The sequence below is a fragment of the Carassius auratus genome, chromosome 6 (genome assembly GCF_003368295.1).
Source record: "Carassius auratus strain Wakin chromosome 6, ASM336829v1, whole genome shotgun sequence".
NCBI lineage: Eukaryota > Metazoa > Chordata > Actinopteri > Cypriniformes > Cyprinidae > Carassius > Carassius auratus.
Genome location: NC_039248.1, coordinates 19,749,966 through 19,766,741, shown reverse-complemented (window position 1 = coordinate 19,766,741; position 16,776 = coordinate 19,749,966). Strand labels below are relative to the sequence as shown.

At 38.4% G+C, this 16,776-nt stretch overlaps 2 protein-coding genes across 3 annotated transcripts in view; both read left to right on the top strand.

Annotated features, from left to right (window-relative positions):
* cachd1 (cache domain containing 1) overlaps positions 1 to 6,477 on the top strand; it is a 66,046-nt gene extending 59,569 nt beyond the window's left edge. For both annotated transcript variants that reach the window (XM_026264977.1, XM_026264984.1), the window contains exons 23-27: positions 485 to 636; positions 912 to 1,073; positions 2,663 to 2,740; positions 3,720 to 3,821; positions 6,055 to 6,477. In XM_026264977.1, the coding sequence (XP_026120762.1) occupies positions 485 to 636; positions 912 to 1,073; positions 2,663 to 2,740; positions 3,720 to 3,821; positions 6,055 to 6,302 (742 nt within the window). In that variant the 3' untranslated portion in view covers positions 6,303 to 6,477. The remainder of the gene's footprint in view (positions 1 to 484; positions 637 to 911; positions 1,074 to 2,662; positions 2,741 to 3,719; positions 3,822 to 6,054) is intronic.
* Positions 6,478 to 11,726: 5,249 nt separating this feature from the next.
* The window catches only part of LOC113100096 (ribonucleoprotein PTB-binding 2-like), a 63,458-nt gene continuing 58,408 nt past the window's right edge, over positions 11,727 to 16,776 (top strand). Inside the window, 2 exon segments of the mRNA XM_026264971.1 lie at positions 11,727 to 11,972; positions 11,975 to 12,265. Of these exon segments, the coding sequence (XP_026120756.1) occupies positions 11,937 to 11,972; positions 11,975 to 12,265 (327 nt within the window). The 5' untranslated portion in view covers positions 11,727 to 11,936.

Below are 16,776 nucleotides of genomic sequence, written 5' to 3'. Positions count from 1 at the left end.
CAGTACTGTCTGTTCCTGAAATAATCAAAAAAAAATTGTCATGGTTTCCACAAAAATATTAAAGCAGCACAGCTGATTTCAACACTGATAATAATGAGAAATGTTTCTTGAGAACTAAATCAGCATTTTAGATAGGGCTGAACAGAACCAGCTTTACTGACGAGATGCACATGACAATCACGTGTGATTTATCGGCCAGCCCTAATATTATTAAAATGATTTCTGAAATATCATGTGAAGACTGGAGTAATGGCTTTTTTAAATATATTAAAATAGTAAAGTTATTTTTAGTTGTAATATTTTACAGTCTTACTGTATTTTTGATCAAATAAATACTGCCTTGGTAAACAAAAGCAATATCTTTTAAATGCATTTTAAAAATCCTACTGACCCCAAAGTTTTGCATGGTAAATGTATTTGGTATGTGTAGCCATCTCTATAACACTGCTTTTTGTATGTTCGGTTTTATTTGTGTGGGTTGTAGTGACTGTTTTGGTGTTCTGGACTGTGAGTGGTGTATGGTGGACAGTGACGGAAAGACCCATCTGGATAAGCCTTACTGTGCCCTACAGAAGGAATGTTTTGGAGGGATTGTGGGTGCCAAAAGTCCTTATGTGGATGGACTGGGCATTTTAGGTGAGCTGCTACTTCTGTAGTCTGTTATTATTACTTATTATTTACTTCTGTTATTATTTGTTCTGTTTATAATAGCATATGTAGGTAAATTGCATTGATGGGTCACAATAGTCATCTAAAAAATGACTTTCTATTATTTAGTTTTGCTTGTTTTGGAAAGATATGCACAAAAGTTTGGAATTGCACTGACTTCATGAGTCCCACATTGTGCCTTGAGGATCTTTGCTAGTGTGTATGCTTTAATTCATTTTTTTCATTTCTTCATCTCTTTGCAGATGAGGAGCTGGCTTCGCTGAATATGATCAAGAGTGCGCCCGTGGGGCCAGTGGCAGGAGGGATTATGGGATGCATCATGGTGCTGGTGTTAGCTGTGTATGCCTACAGGCACCAGATCCACCGTCGCAGCCATCAGCACATGTCCCCGCTGGCTGCACAAGGTGAGTCTGGACACTCGGAGTCTAGTCTGAGTCTGATTCTTACCTGGGACTGTTGGGAAACTTCTCCTTAAAATCCCAAACAGAATGTCCAGATCAGTCAAATCTTGTAATGTGATTGTTATAATATGCAGTCTACTGCAGGATGGCAGTTGTTAAAAGTGCGTTAAGCTGCTAAAGAGAACTCACGCTGTTCCTCAGGTGACTTTCTGTATGTGCTTTTCAAGAGGAACTAAGCTACACAGACAAGCAAAGTATACTTTGGGTTTCGGATACATGGCTAAAAGTCAAATACACACACACATATATGTCAAAAGTGAACATTAACAGAACAGAAAAAGATATCGGATATGTCAGTATATTACAGCTGTGCATTCAGTCTTAGAGTAGCAGGAGCCTAATAATACCTGCTGCTGTCCTTAATGTTAATCAAACAACAAAAGATAAAGAAAAATAAATGTACTGCTTGACTGAATAACTTTAGTAGCTTTAATATAAATCTGTGTACATGTAATACATACAGACTGTTCAGTGTTTTATTAATTTTATTTTTGATTATCAAGAATTGTGAAATTTCACTGCTGTCAAAATTTTGATATCACAGCATCTTTATTTTTCAGCAAAATATACGTAATAATGTACCGCTATTGTGTGTGTGTGTGGGGGGGGGGGGTAATCAGATGTGTGATATTGCCCACTCTTATGTTAATTGGGATTGCAATATTGTGCAAAATAACCATGATCATGATTTTTGCCATTATCAAGCAGCTTTATGTTTGACTTTGTTGTGATTTGGTTTTAATAGTTTACTACTGAATAAAAAGAATCAGGGTTAAAGATTACTGAATTAAAGGCGACGCGCACAATGTGACATTTATTATTTGACATATTTCAGAGGGAAACAAGATAGTCAAATATTATAAAATGTAGACCAGGACCTTTTATAATTGAGAACTGATTAGAAAGTGACAAGTGATCTCTTACAAAGAAGCTGAAGATGTCAGCCTGAGAAGGAAAGTTGTTTCAGAAGAAGAGCAAGTAAAACTCACTTTAATGAGGGAAAAATGATTGAGTGCACTTTTAAAGTGTGCTACTCCCTGTGCTAATGAGATACTAAAGCACAGCTGACCGCTAAAAGGACCTTAGGAGGATATTAAAGTAATTTAAAGAGCCGAATTCCCTCTTCCCTTGCATGTGCTCCCACATGTCTCAGCCAAATTCAGTCTCTATATGTGCATGACTAGGAAGTATTTCTTGGTCTGATGCAATATAAATGTGTTTGAATCAGTCTGTGTTCCAGTCAGTTTTGCAGTTACACAAGCTGTCTGAGAGAGTCCACTTTAGTCTGAATATGCCTTCTAGAAATAAATAGACTGGAATGCTATATTCCCTTGAATTGGCCTTCCTCTGTTTTTAATGTCTGATGGGCCTTCATGGGCATGATTTGAGGAGATTTGATGTATGCAATCTTTTTTTTATGAGAGAGACTGTAGACCAAAGGAGAAGATATATTTCATCAAATATGGTCAGGATTTTCCCATCTTTCTAATCTTCTCTCTCACCTGTCTTCCTGTCTCTGTCTCTTTTATCAGAGATGTCTGTCCGGATGTCCAACCTGGACAACGAACGAGATGACAGAGATGAAGACAGTCACGAAGACAGAGGAATAAGTAAGATCCCCGCCTCCCTGCCTGGAACCGCTTCACTCGAATTAACACAGAAACCCTTTAATGCCCACTTTAGCATTAGTAATTTCACTGAGGGCTTTTATGTACATCAAATCTACAGTATTGTACTTTGTACCATCAATGCTGTTTTTCACTGATTCTGTGCATCAGACACCAAATGGATGATAATCCGTGAATTCTTTGTTGTACGGTGTGCTGTTTTATTCTCCTAGAGTAAAAAGCGAGCATTCATGCTCACAATGGTACTGTGTCATTCTTGTGTGATAATTGCTTCAAACAGCCATGTGGGTTAGTCTGATGTCATAATTGGTCTCATCTTTAGTGACAATATTATATTATGTTCCTGATCGACATTTTCTAGTTCCATTGTACATTTTATAATCAGAAGCATTTTCAATCTGATTTGCATCACAACGTTGTTTTAATTCGATTTTGTGTTATGCGTAACTGTAAGAAACATACATTATGAAACATCATGCATAACTGTAAGAAATCTAAATGAGTAACAGTCAGTATGTATATAATACTGATTATCAATGCAACGAATTGGAAATGTGGAAAAATGAAAACACTGTACTCCTACTATCAACAAAAATGTATTAAAGGCTGCATGCCCGGTTGACTTCCATTGTAAGTGCAAAACAGTTTACACTAATTTGACCAAATTATTTGAAGTGGTAATCAACATATATATAATTTACCAACCTTACTTAGCGGTTTAGATTATGGAATTAGCATGCACACATATGATATGGTGCTTTGGAAGTCTTTTGGAAGATATCTTTTAGAATTTTTCCTCATTGTTTACCGAGTTCATCATCCTCAGTATAACCTTTTTAATGTGAAGTGTGTTATTGCCTTTTAAATTTCCTGTACTCTTACACCATGCTGGCCAGTTGGAGACCCGAGTGCTTTATTGTTATATGACCATTTGGCTCTGTTTCTCTCTCTCTCTCTGCAGTTAGTAACACTCGATTCATTGCTGCTGTTATTGAGAGGCACACACACAGCCCAGAACGACGGCGGAGATACTGGGGCCGGTCAGGGACAGAAAGTGACCATGGTAAGAGTGCGTACAGTATGTGTGTGTATGTGCACTCCTTCTTCAAAGTCTAAAGGAAAAGCGATATTAGTAGGTCTGAAAAGATCCATTTGAAACAAGGGTCAAAGAAAAATTCAAAAGGCGTGACCATCAAATTTCTCACCTTAGAATATATTGAGAGTTTTATTATTGAAATAAAGCAAAGCCTTCCCCGGGAGCTCAGTGTGTGCTTGTGTGCGGCCTGTATTTCATTGGCGGCTCCAGGCTTAGGTTACACGGAGTCTACAGTGCATGCTAAATCTGCCGCCCCTCAGGGACGAGGCTTTCTGGAGATCATTGTGTAACCAGCAAGAGGAGAAAGGGCAGCCCTATTCCACAAGGAGAGGTGCAATGAGAGACCTGGAGGAAGAAAGCCAGCAAAGTGGGTAGATTGAGAGATGCCAGAACAGTTAGAGGTGGCAAAGACCAAGTACAAAAGTTTCTTCCCTGTATTTTTATTTGGCAGGGTTAAAGGTCGCCTCCCACCCGGCTGCTCAGTCATCCAGCTTAAGGGGTCGTTTTAAAGCAATATCGATTTGGCTTTTGAGCGTGCGTATGCAGGAGAACGGCTCCGAAGCCTTTTCCTGTGCTCTCTGACTCATTACAGCTCCACCAACACGGAGAGTTTTTGCCAGGAGCGACGTAGATGTATACAAGTATTCGCTTCAGATCCAGGTTTAAAGAATTTCTCTAAACAGAAATGTGCTTTCTGCCAGGAACTGAGATGCTTTTTAGTACTTGTTTGGTTTGCTTGGCTCTTTGATATGTTTAGGGATAGATGCTGATCCAGAATCTGTGTCCCAGCTCTTTCACTCTCACTGCAGTGTTTCAAAGCTGGTTCCAGATCCGCTCTGAGACGGCTCATGCAAACATTGATCAAAGTCAGGAACATAAGAGGTTTCTGACCTTTCCTTTCACCTCCGATCCCGTTTCAAATGTCACATGTGGCTGAACGTTTGGCCACCTGACAGCAGGACAAGACCTTTTTTGTGCTCTTTGTACTGTCTTAATTTAATTCAGGATGTGTTTCCAACAGTTTGTTTGTTTTTTTGTATGCACTGTTAGCTCTCCTCCCACCATACAAGTTTAGTTGCCAGTAACTGTCTAATCTGTTATTCACTTCAGCTACTTTATGAGTCTTCTGTATTGTTGTCTAAACAGGAACGTTGGCAGTTTGACAGGGGAAAGTGGTTTTGGGTAGATAACAAATAACATTGACATCAGCTTCTTCTTTCAACATCAGGATATTAAGTTTAAATTTATGTATAAAGGAAGGTGTATGTTTCAGATGATGTAACTCGTCAACAATTTTAAAATCACATTTTGTTTTTTTTTTCCTTTTTCCCGTTTGACGCATACAAATATGAAAGTAGAAATATTCAATGTAGTCTCTCAGTATAAAGTCTGTACGTTTAAAACTGTTTGTATAATAATAGGTGTAGTAGGAAGTAGGCGTCAAGGCATTGTTCCTCAATGCAAATCTGTTGCACGGAGACAAACTGATAATAACATGAACACTACTTTGCACTGTTGCCATTGCTCTGCACCACTTTATAATTATTATAAATCATTACTGCCACTGTATCTATACATTTAAAGCTAATAGCTGTTTTTATAAATATAATTTTGCATTACACTGATTAAAACATTTGTATTTGTTTCCCTGATCTGTATTATTTTATATATATATATATATATGTGTATATATATATATATATATATATATATATATATATATCCATATATAGCCATCATTGTGATAAATTACATTTTAAGTTGTATTAAAATAGAAAAGTTATATTACATTGTCAAAACATTTCACAGTATTACTTTTTTTTATTGTATTTCAATCAATTAAATGAATATATATCTTAATACTTGGTGTCATGTCACGTTATGCTATCATAAATCTGTCAGATAAAATATGAGATTATGTTCGAGTTTTATGTGAGGAGTGTGAGATTAGAATGGATTAGGATTCATCTAAACGAACAGTTTGAGCAATTTAAATGATCATGTTTTTAACAAGTTTCCAACAGCAGTACCTCCAAAATGACACAGAGCCATAACTAGGTTTAAATGTCCATTTTCGGTTGAAAATTTCCTTTCAGCCGTTGTTTTAGAGATACAAAAAACTGTTATAGAACATTTTAGATTCAAAGTAAATTTTAGCTTCTGAAGATTGATTGTGATTTCTTTGTCCATTTATATGTAGGTTACAGCACCATGAGCCCTCAGGAGGACAGCGAGAACCCACCCTGCAACAACGATCCTCTCTCTGCAGGCGTTGATGTGGGCAATCACGACGAGGACCTCGACCTGGACACACCTCCACAGACAGCTGCTCTGCTCAGCCACAAGTTCCACCCCTATCGGCACCCCCACACGCACCACCCCCTGCACTTGCACACGCATCATCTCCAGGCTGCCGTCACCGTGCACAGTGTAGATGCCGAGTGCTGATCCTGCCCACCCGTGACCCCAAACCGTCCGCCAACCCTGCATTTGATGCCACTGCTAACTCCATCCACCACCTGCATCCTGCAAAAGCCACGAGAGAACCTTAACTCCCAGCTCTCCCTGGGCACCTGCTGAGGCGGTCAGAGGTGTTTTGTGCTTATTGACCATGGGGGGGGGGGGAGGGGGGGGGGGAACTTTTGACTTCTGTAGAGGTCATTAGGGAGTGGATTTGGCAGGTGCATATGATACAAAGGTCCTTCAAATTTTGTTTTCCTCTTTTTTTTCAAGAAACAATGAAGATGAAAGGATTATTTTTCTACTATTTATTTAACAGGAGTGGAGCTGGAGATCATGAACGGAGAAAATGAAATTGACTGACTGACTGAATTTGTCAGCTTTTTTTATTAGGCCTATATAGCCCTTTTAGGACCCAGCCCAGGTTTTCTTCTTGACTAGACTGCGAAGCAGCCTTGAAGGATTCGATTCATGGCACATTTGAGTCATCCTCACGCCGTGAGAATTGCTGGTGTGGAGAGTAAACAAAACATTTCAAGGAACAATAGACACAAATGCCTGCGCTGCACATCAAGGGGACGTGAAAATGTGGCGTGTTCTGAGGAGCTGTCATTCTCTGCTTTGTTTTGTTTGGGGGGGGGGGGGTTTGGATGGTGTGAGATGATGGTGGATCTCAAGACACTGTGCAATGTGACCAAGGTGTTCTGGGCCACAAAACCCAGTGCAGGAAATTTTCAATATTTTAAAGATGACTGGGAGACAGACTGTGCTCAGTGTGTATAAGCTGTCATTGTATTTCTGTCTGCCCAATTATTTTACGTTTAGTGTACGAGAGAGAGAGAGAAACAGAGTGTGCATTTGTTGGTGCTTGTGTACATAATTGTGTGTGAATGCGATGGATGTGTGATGGTCCAGATGGATCGTCTCCAATCATGTAGTCATTTTTTAAAGTCATTAGTCAGTATTGATGGAATGCCATGATATTTTTCAGATCCTTCTAAACCCATGTGCACTTTTACTCAACTGCTTGTCTACTGATACGTAGACATTGTGCTCCAGTGATTTTAGAGGGATTGTGTCTATTGTTTTCAGAATGAAATGATATACCATGTATATACATCTAAAGTTTAACAAAGTAGCTATAAATGTGTCATACACTACAAAAAACCTTTCATCCTCGTCAGAAGTGTTTCATTTTGTCGGTGTTTATTGAATTTTCTGCATATGCTTTTAACTTGCATTGAAATTTGGGTGGGGGAAAAAATAATGAATAGTTTGATTTTAATCTATGTGTGATAAGAAATCATGCCCATAATTATGAGTCAAGCGATCTTAAATGATCAAACGCATGAGCAAAACACAAGTTTCACACATTATGATACAGAAGTCTGGTACATTAGTTCTGTCCTGGCATGTCCCTGTGAAATTTCAGCCTCAATCTGTTACAGTGACAGTTTTAAGCAAGTATACCTTAGAGACTGTTGAATCACATCTATGAATCATATTTTATGTGCTTAAAGTTCAGTCAGTGTGCAGCCATCATTCTTATTTTGGTCATACAACACTTTAAAGTTGATATTCCGATCGACCTCAGGGTGAATGTGATCAATTGTTCCACTCTGAATGTGACTGTGATCAGTCTGGTCATTATATGCAATCTGCTATGATTCCAACAAAAGCCATAATTGCACAGAATTTGGTACTTGTGTTTATACATGCATTTAGCATCATATAAAAGATGTCATATTATTTTCATTAAAATGTTTTATAGAACAAGTCATTTTAATACCAATAGTCAGCTCATAATTCAACCACCCCAAGAGGATTGTGGACTAGTTGTCACACTTTTCACTCCAGTGAATATTTTTCTGGGTGGGGGATACTGAATAAATAAATTTCTGTGTAGGCACATGCCTTGAAGTCTTGGCCACTTAACATTTCTAATGTTATTGCCAAAGTAATAAGATAGACTTGACTAGGCATTGATTTTTGCACATTATGGTGGAAGGGGAAATCTGTCATTTAAAGCCTTTTTAATGATTTTGTTTCAAACCAACTTTGTGTGTAACTTGACTACACCTTATAATTACTGAGAAATATCCCATGTGCTACCTTACCTGTGTGACCACTAGTCCCAGTGTCTTCTAAATGTTAGTACTCCGTTATATTAATTATCAACATCACAACATTCTCAACCATTTATTTGCATGAAAGTGCACCATTATGTATCTATGGTACTTAAAAAAAAAAAAAGTATACCCATTATTAACTGCAAACGATATTTAACATCTTACAGGTTGATATGGTGACTCCTTTTTATTTTATTTATTTTTTCTAATATCATTGCATAGGTTGTCAATCTAAATGAAGCAAAACAGTGGGATTTCCGGGGGAGGATTAAAATATGAGCCTACTCCATTATATCATCAGGCCTTAACTGACCTACATTTAATTATAATCAATATTATAATTAATATTAATATTGTATTGGATTTTTTTTATTATTATTATTATTATTATTTTTTGTAATCACACACACATAACGGTCAAATAAGGTCACAGTGCAGGGCATTCGAGCGCTGCTGCTGCCTTGTATTTGCATACAAATTCATTAAGGCTGATCCTTGGATAATTTTAACCCGAACACGAGGTGTGAGCACACGGTGGGGTTAGCAGAAAAGTGGAGCACTTCTGTTTAATTTGGGGTCATGCGAGAGACGTCATAATTTTCGGGAATCTTTTGAACGGTTAAAGTACCGGTTCAAAAATGATTCATACTTTGCGTCCTGACGTTAAAAAACTTAGTGTGATTTGCATTTAACAATTTTTTTTACTTTACGACTAAAACAAAACTAAATGTTTATAATAAGAAGCTATTGATTAAAACAAACTCAAACCAGTCATTAATCCTCCTAGGCCAGTATCAGCTCATTCATTACGACTCCGGTCGATTCGGACCGTTTCATTGCGATTCGTTCAAACTGCATGAATAAATCAGTTCAACTGATTCATTGAAAATAATTCGATTTGAAAGAACCATTCATTTATGAATCGAACATCGCTAGGCGAAGCTTTAGGGTTGCTCAAGTTTCCATCTTCTCAAAATGTTCTCGTCATTATACCGCAAGACAAACGTAGTCTAGGCTATCCGGTGAAACTTTCAAACGTTCAGTTTAATTACTGTTCTCCTGTTTCTGTTCCAAGTTTTCAGTGTTTACCTCTCAATACATATGCATGCATCATTTGTGAAATCAGACATTCGCGCATAAATGAATAAATCGCCCGTGGATTCACGATGCTTGGGACCACACACACATAATGACTCGGATATCGCCGCCCACGAACACTGCACACTCAGCGCTGCTCGCGGTGAGAACTGAGGAGTTCAAGGTTCCCATCACCCCTTTACATAAACACGCGCGCGTCCCAGATGCGCGCTCTGCCCGCTCCAGCACTCGCTCGAGCGCCCACGCGCTACTTTTCTGAGCCATTGAAATATTCTGGTCTTTTCTCTCACTCCCACTCAGAGACGCGCTGAATCACTGCTTTAGTTCATGTTCAGGTAATTCAGGTGAATGCATATGACATATATACGACACTGGACCTTCCCATATAGTGATGGGGGAAATTATCCGTTTGTTATGAATATTAATCCATGCAATGCAATAAGGATATTAAACTGACATTCGTATTTATAAAGCAATGCATTGGTGGTTTACGTTGCAATATATCACATTTTATTGTGTAGGTGTGATTTAAACCGCCACCTCCAAAATTGCACAGAAAAACTTATGCGTAATAATAATAAGAATAGCCTAATAATAATAATTTGATTGTTATAATTATTCTCTGTCAAAAAAATAATAATAATAATAATAAAGAATAAAATCCAAAAACTGAAAAAAATGTGCTATCCCCATTCTCATTAGTCAATGCAATCATCTGTAAATATTGTTGATGTGGGATGTGTAGCTGCTGAAACTCAAAGCGTTCATTCAGGGACATTATAAGGACTCCTGTGATTGAGTCTGCCAGGAGATGGCATTTAGCACACCCACGGCAGACGGCATAAGTCATTCATTCCACACCAGAGCCAGTGTATAAGGAGTCAAAAGATCTGTCAGGCATGCAAGATTTTCTGCAGGCATGCCTTTAGATGTTTCTGCCATACACAGTCTCTCCAAGTATACACACTAAATGATTTTTGAGCTATAAATGTCAGCACGTCCATGCAGTTTATTTAAGCTTTCATGCAACCATGTTATAAACAATTAGTTTAAAGCATACGTTTTTAGACACATTATTGGCAGTACAATCTTTGCTCTGTCAATAAAAATTGTTCTGAAAGCAGTCAAAACAGGAAAAATGTTGTGCAACTCTCAGCAACACACAGCAGTGGTATTTGAACTAATAAGCAAGTCAGTTGAGTGAATGATTCGGTAAAGAGCCACTTGTCGCCACCTACTGGCATTAGAATGTAGCGGGTCACTGAAAAAACTGATGAAAACACAAGCAGAGGTAGTTATAGGTAGCCTACAAGTGAAAAGTTGGATCGCTGATTTGGAAATTGATAGCCTGTTTCTTTTGGAACTAAAAAAAGGCTATTATTGTACCGAATATCAGGTTAAGAACACACATTTACCATTGGGAGTTTCGCGCATGGGCTAAAAACTTTCTCATGCAGTTTGTGAATTCACAGTGCTGACCAAAAAAAAAAACTGTTTGCTTTGAAAAGTGACTTTTGTGTGAGCTGTGCTTTAAGACGTATTTGCGGAATTTTGTGTAGCGATATACAAAGCGAAATTTTACACGAAATTTGGCATGGGAAAATCTTTCGTCCTCATACAAAATTCGCAATCCCAATCTCATGGGAATTCCAAATCGTGTGGATTCTGTTAAAAAACTCACAAAAAATGGCCAAAAACTACGACAGCGCCTTTAAACGAATGCAAACGTACGTATGTATTCATTTGTTTAATTTTAATAATGTGAAAAGAAAGAAAGTGAATTGGAAGTGCACACACACAGCAGTGAGAAGTGAACACACCCAGGGCAGTGGGCAGCTAAGTTATAGATCCAGCGCCCAGAGGGCAACTGGGGGTTCAGTGCCTTGCTCAAGCCACTTCAGCCATGAGTATTGAGGGTGGAAGAGAGCGCTGTTCATTCACTCCCCACCACCTACAACTCCTGCCAGCCCCGAGACTCAAATCAGCAACCTTCAGTTAACTAGTCTAACTCTCTAACCATTAGGCCACAGCTGCCCTATACTGCATTACTACAATAGTGCAATGTGATACACTATTGGTCGATTTGCATAAATAAATGAACACCAGATATACCTATTGCTTACTAATGTTTTAATAAATACATTTAATTACAAAAGATCTGTTACTACAAATATTATTACATGATCATCCCAATGTTATGCTGTTTTATTGTTATTATTTATTTTTGCTATCTTAAATTGATATGGCATTTATAGTCAGTATTTTTATATGATACTGTCCTGTTAAGAAGGGCAAAAGAGACTAATAGTCAGAATGTGTTTAGTTTTCCATCGGTGGAGGTCGCCCGCTGTACTGTGCTGGGGCTCATCCACACTTACTTTGAAGAGCGCCGTCGATGGGTTTGACTCAAAGCACAGACACCCACCTATCCGCTCCGCTCTCTGCGACTCACTTTCCACCGAGCGCTTCAAGATGGCGGCCGCTTCATCCATCCAGCCGCCGAGCGTGCACGCGATAAAGCGGGAAAATTCACCCCATCCGGAGTCCGACAGTCCCGCGAGCAGACATGAAGAAGACGCAGCATCCGAGGGGACCGCCATCCTCCGAGATCTACCGGAACTTGATCCCGAGGAGATCGAGAAACGGCTGGAGAAAACTCGCAGAGAGCTGAGCAACAGGAGGAAGATCCTTATTAAGAACCTGCCACAGGACACAACCAACCAGGTAAAGAGATTGACATACATCAGCCTGACAGGTGAAAGTTACACTGCTCACTAGTGCATGGAGCAAAAGGGCTTTTCAAGAGCTTTTCTTAGCATTTTAACTACGTAGTTCGTTTATTAGTCAAGATACATAAACGAGTTTTATTATTCCATGAATTTGTTTGCATCTAACATATGTAACGTTACGTTAGTTAAATGCACCATGTACGACAGCTAAGTTAAATGAGCTAATATGTTTCAGGCAAAATAAATAAATACAATTACAACCACACATCAGTTCTAAGAAAGTTAAAGTAAAATAATTATTAGTTTGAAACACGGATATTGAGCATCGCCTATGTAAACGTAAACAGTTCAAATTAAGTGACCTCGACAGAAATGAATGAATAGAGCAGGGCTCAAAACTTTTACGTTCATCATCGGGAAAACCTATCGGTTTAACTGTTTGCGCGCGACCCATAACGTTATCTCCCTTTAAACAAACATCAAATTTCTATTGTAGGAGCACCACTGAAGTGAAACGAAAACAAATAAGCGGAAAATATGCAGTAAAATAACAGCCCGACGGCACCTTTGGATGAACGCGCTCCGTCTGTAACAGCCGCTCCCGTCTCTCCGTCTCGATCTAGTTCAGCGTCTATCAACTCTTTCGCTTTATGTGTCCCCACAACCTAATAAATGCGACTCAAATACTCGTCCATTAACCATGTGCAGTCTAATATATGTTCCGTGTAACTTGGGTACATACTGGTTTCGAAATGAACTGAGTATTGGCTAATAACACTCTACAAAAACGCAGCGAGTTTAATTTTAATAAGCCCTAATGGGATTTATTTAGTTTTATTTTTATATCTAATGTTTTTTTATGTCTTTCTTTGCTAATCGTTCCTTATTGTAACTCCTATTATATTGAATTTAGAGTAGCGTACGACTTGTTTGCTTATGAATGTTTCCTCCATGGTTGTGGCTGGATGTTGTCTGGAGGCATGTTTGCTCATGGAGACAGGGGGACTGACTGAGATCCGGCTGAGGGCGTGCAGGCAGAGAGAACAGCACAGCGGTGAGCTCGACTCTGAGTGGGAGATTTTCATATTCAGTGAGCTGAGGTGGCTGCTGCCGATGGCATTTCCTACAGAGTTTTCCCACATTATTACTGTCAGTAAACATGCCGGATACCTGGGTCCTTGAGGGAGGTGTAATATTACCCCAGCTCCAGGAGATGAATGCAGTTAATATCTAATTGTCAGTATGTGCTGAACAGATGACAATGCACTGTACGTTTGCACTACCACAGTGCACAAAACATTAACTTTTCGGTTAGGTTGTGCGGAGTATGCAGTAGCATTCGTTTTGACTGATTCACAGCCTGTTCTGCATTCTGTATTGGGGACACCTATAACCTTAGACAGCATGGCAGTGAGTAACAGTTTGCAGAAGAGTGTCAGGTGCACACCACCGCTGTGATCAGGTCACAGAGTAGCGGCTTATCACTGAGAACACATGTCAGGCAAAGCAGCTCGGTCTCTGTTTCTGTCTGTGTCCCTCATTCATACATACACAATCACTCTGCTCCTTATTCTGAATAATTTAGGAGCAGGTCGGTCACAGGTCTGGGCAGGAGAAATGTCAGAAATGCACTCTGCTGATTGGCTGTTTTTCAGGTGACAACGTATTTTGGGTGATCTCATCCTCTCCACATTGTTGAGCTCTGTCCACCCTTCCACAGGTTTGTTATTGGTTTGGGTGTCAGTAGCAGATGTTCAGCAGTGGAGTACGGGAGTGTGTGTTCTCTCTGAATACTCAACACAACATACACACTAACAGATGGTTTGAGAAACATGTATCATATATACTATTAATGATTGTTTATATTAATATTCTATCTCATGAACCATATATTTGGTTCAGAAAATGATTAAAATCAAGTTGTTTTTGTCATTTATATTAATTACATCAAGTTAAAATAAAGGAAAATAGGAAATCCTGAACTAGCTAAAATAAAATAAATGTAAGGATTTTTGTTTTACCTTTTTTTTTCTTTAAAGTAATGGTAATCCAATCTGTCATTTGTAAATATATGAATGTAAAATCATTTGAATGCTTATTCCCTTCTACAGAAAGGCATTTTGCAAAACTTGACACAAACAGTCCTTAAATTCAGTATATCCCCTTCCCCCAAATAAAAATGTATTTAAAACATGTCAATATTTGGAGTAAATGTGTATTCCGATATTTGTTTAAGTTTGCTAAGAGCTCAGAAATAGCTAGTGTTTTATATCATATTTGAGTTGTAGTCACTTTAGAGGTCATTGCTTACTGTTTACATAGTGTTGCTGGCTAGAATAAATTGTTTTCCTTCCCCTTCCTTCTGAAGATTAGTTTCTATCTGGTTTCAATTTCTCTCTGTTCTGTTCTGACCTCGTATAACCTTGGCTATTGACTCGGGTCACAACAGACCAAATAAAAGCTCTATATCTGTGTCAGTCTGTTTCACCCCAATATCTGACCTTTCTGTGTGCACAAACCCTTAACTTTCATCATGTGTCTATCAGAGTGTGAGACAGCCGTCTGACCAGTCAAACCCATCTAAAATACAGCGAATGTCATCTATATCTCTAAATCAGTGAGCATCAGTGTGAGCTGCCATTACAAAAGCTGTTGATTTTACACATGCTGCATACTGGTGTAGACACACTGTAGGGATACACAGAACTTTTATTTGTTTTATTTATTTATACGTTTAATTATTATTTACTGCCTATGTCATATATGTATAGTTTAGGATACTGTATATTTAAAAATGTCAGTTCTGCGCAATTCCTATGTGTTTCTATGTGTTGGAATCAATTTGCAAGATGGCCATCTGCCAAAATACTGAAAACAATGATATCATTAAAAACATCATATTCTAATTTTCCACTAGATATTTCTATCTTATCTCATCAGCAATCGTGATTTAGACATAATTTTCAGCAGCTGACTTGAGCGGTGTGGCGCGAAAGAACAAAATACTAATCACCTTATTCTTCAACGTGGAAGTGAATATATGGGCGAGACTTCCGATACATTAGCTGGTCACTATAGATATACATAGCAAGAGGAGGAGTTTAGTAAAAGACAGTCACTAGAGTGAAAATTACAAATGCACAATTTGCATTTTTTGCACATTGCAGAATAAAAGTCAAAAAGCAGTGTAGTGAAAATTGCTTGTTTTGTAGTGATATATAGTAGTAGCTAGCAGCTTTCATCAGTGTCACAGGCTTTACAACACGTTCACACAACATTACACATCTCATCCTGGCCGTGTCTTCTCAGAGACAACAATGCGTCTGAGTTCTCAGCAGTACAAATGATCAACACGTGAGCATATTTATACTCTTACTCTGATAAATGACTCTCTTTTGGTTTTAACTCGTCTTTTAGTTTTAAATCCCCTTGTTAACAGACTGTCTGTAAAGCATTCGATTAAGTCACATGCAGCATGACCTGTGTTGCATTGGTGAACAGGCACATAGACATTAATCAAGGGCAGTAACCCCCCTTCCTTCTGTTAGCCTTCAACCGTCCAAAATGTTCAGTTGATTCATTGTGGGCCGATGCTGGTTCTGACAGTGTGATCCATATCTAATTGTATCTAGATGCTCACTCAGGCTTTCTGTCCATTTATGGGCCATTACAATGCATGTGTATAATGCGCTGTGTTAAGAGAAAGCCAGAAGTGAGGCAGACTTGTGTGGAAAGTGTCTTGTTGACTCTAATTAGAGGCAGGGGGAGGGTTGCACTGCTCTTTGAAATGGCAAAGAAAATGAATTAGACAAGGGTGTACTTCCATTTACCAAAGGACTGTACAGGATGTGAAGTTGAAAAAAAAAAGTAGTTTATGTAATATAGCATATAAGAATGCACGTCACTGATTAATTTTATACGGTTTTCATACATATTAAAGGAAATAAATGTGTTAATAGTTTGACATATATGACTATTAAGTTATCTCAAATACTCATGTCTGTCTTTCATCATTTAATCACAGTCATGTCAATCCAAAACTGTATGGACCTTTTTTTTTTACATTTCCTTGTTTTTAAGAAGCAGATGTCGTTGGGTGAGCTTCTATAGTGGTCAGTGCGAGACTACATATCTTTTTTTTCCATTTGCTCTAACAGCATAAGAAAAACTCAACGGTAGAGTTTTCATGACTTTTAAAAAGGGGAAAAAACAAGATTGATAACATCAGTCAGAAGAGAGAACATGTCAAATTTACCATTACTCCCACAGCCGCTGTATTAAAAACACCCTCACACCAGAATGAACTTGTTTTTCATGATTTGATGCAAAGGTAATATATTTTAATACGAATAGTGTTATAAACGTACATACAGTACAAAAGAAAATATAAAATCTTTGCACAATTTACGATGCTGATGACCTTTGAAATGCGTCATCACCGTCTGAGAACAGGTTTCATTGTTTTTTTCTTCTGCGGAAAGCAAAAATAGATGTTTTGAACAATAT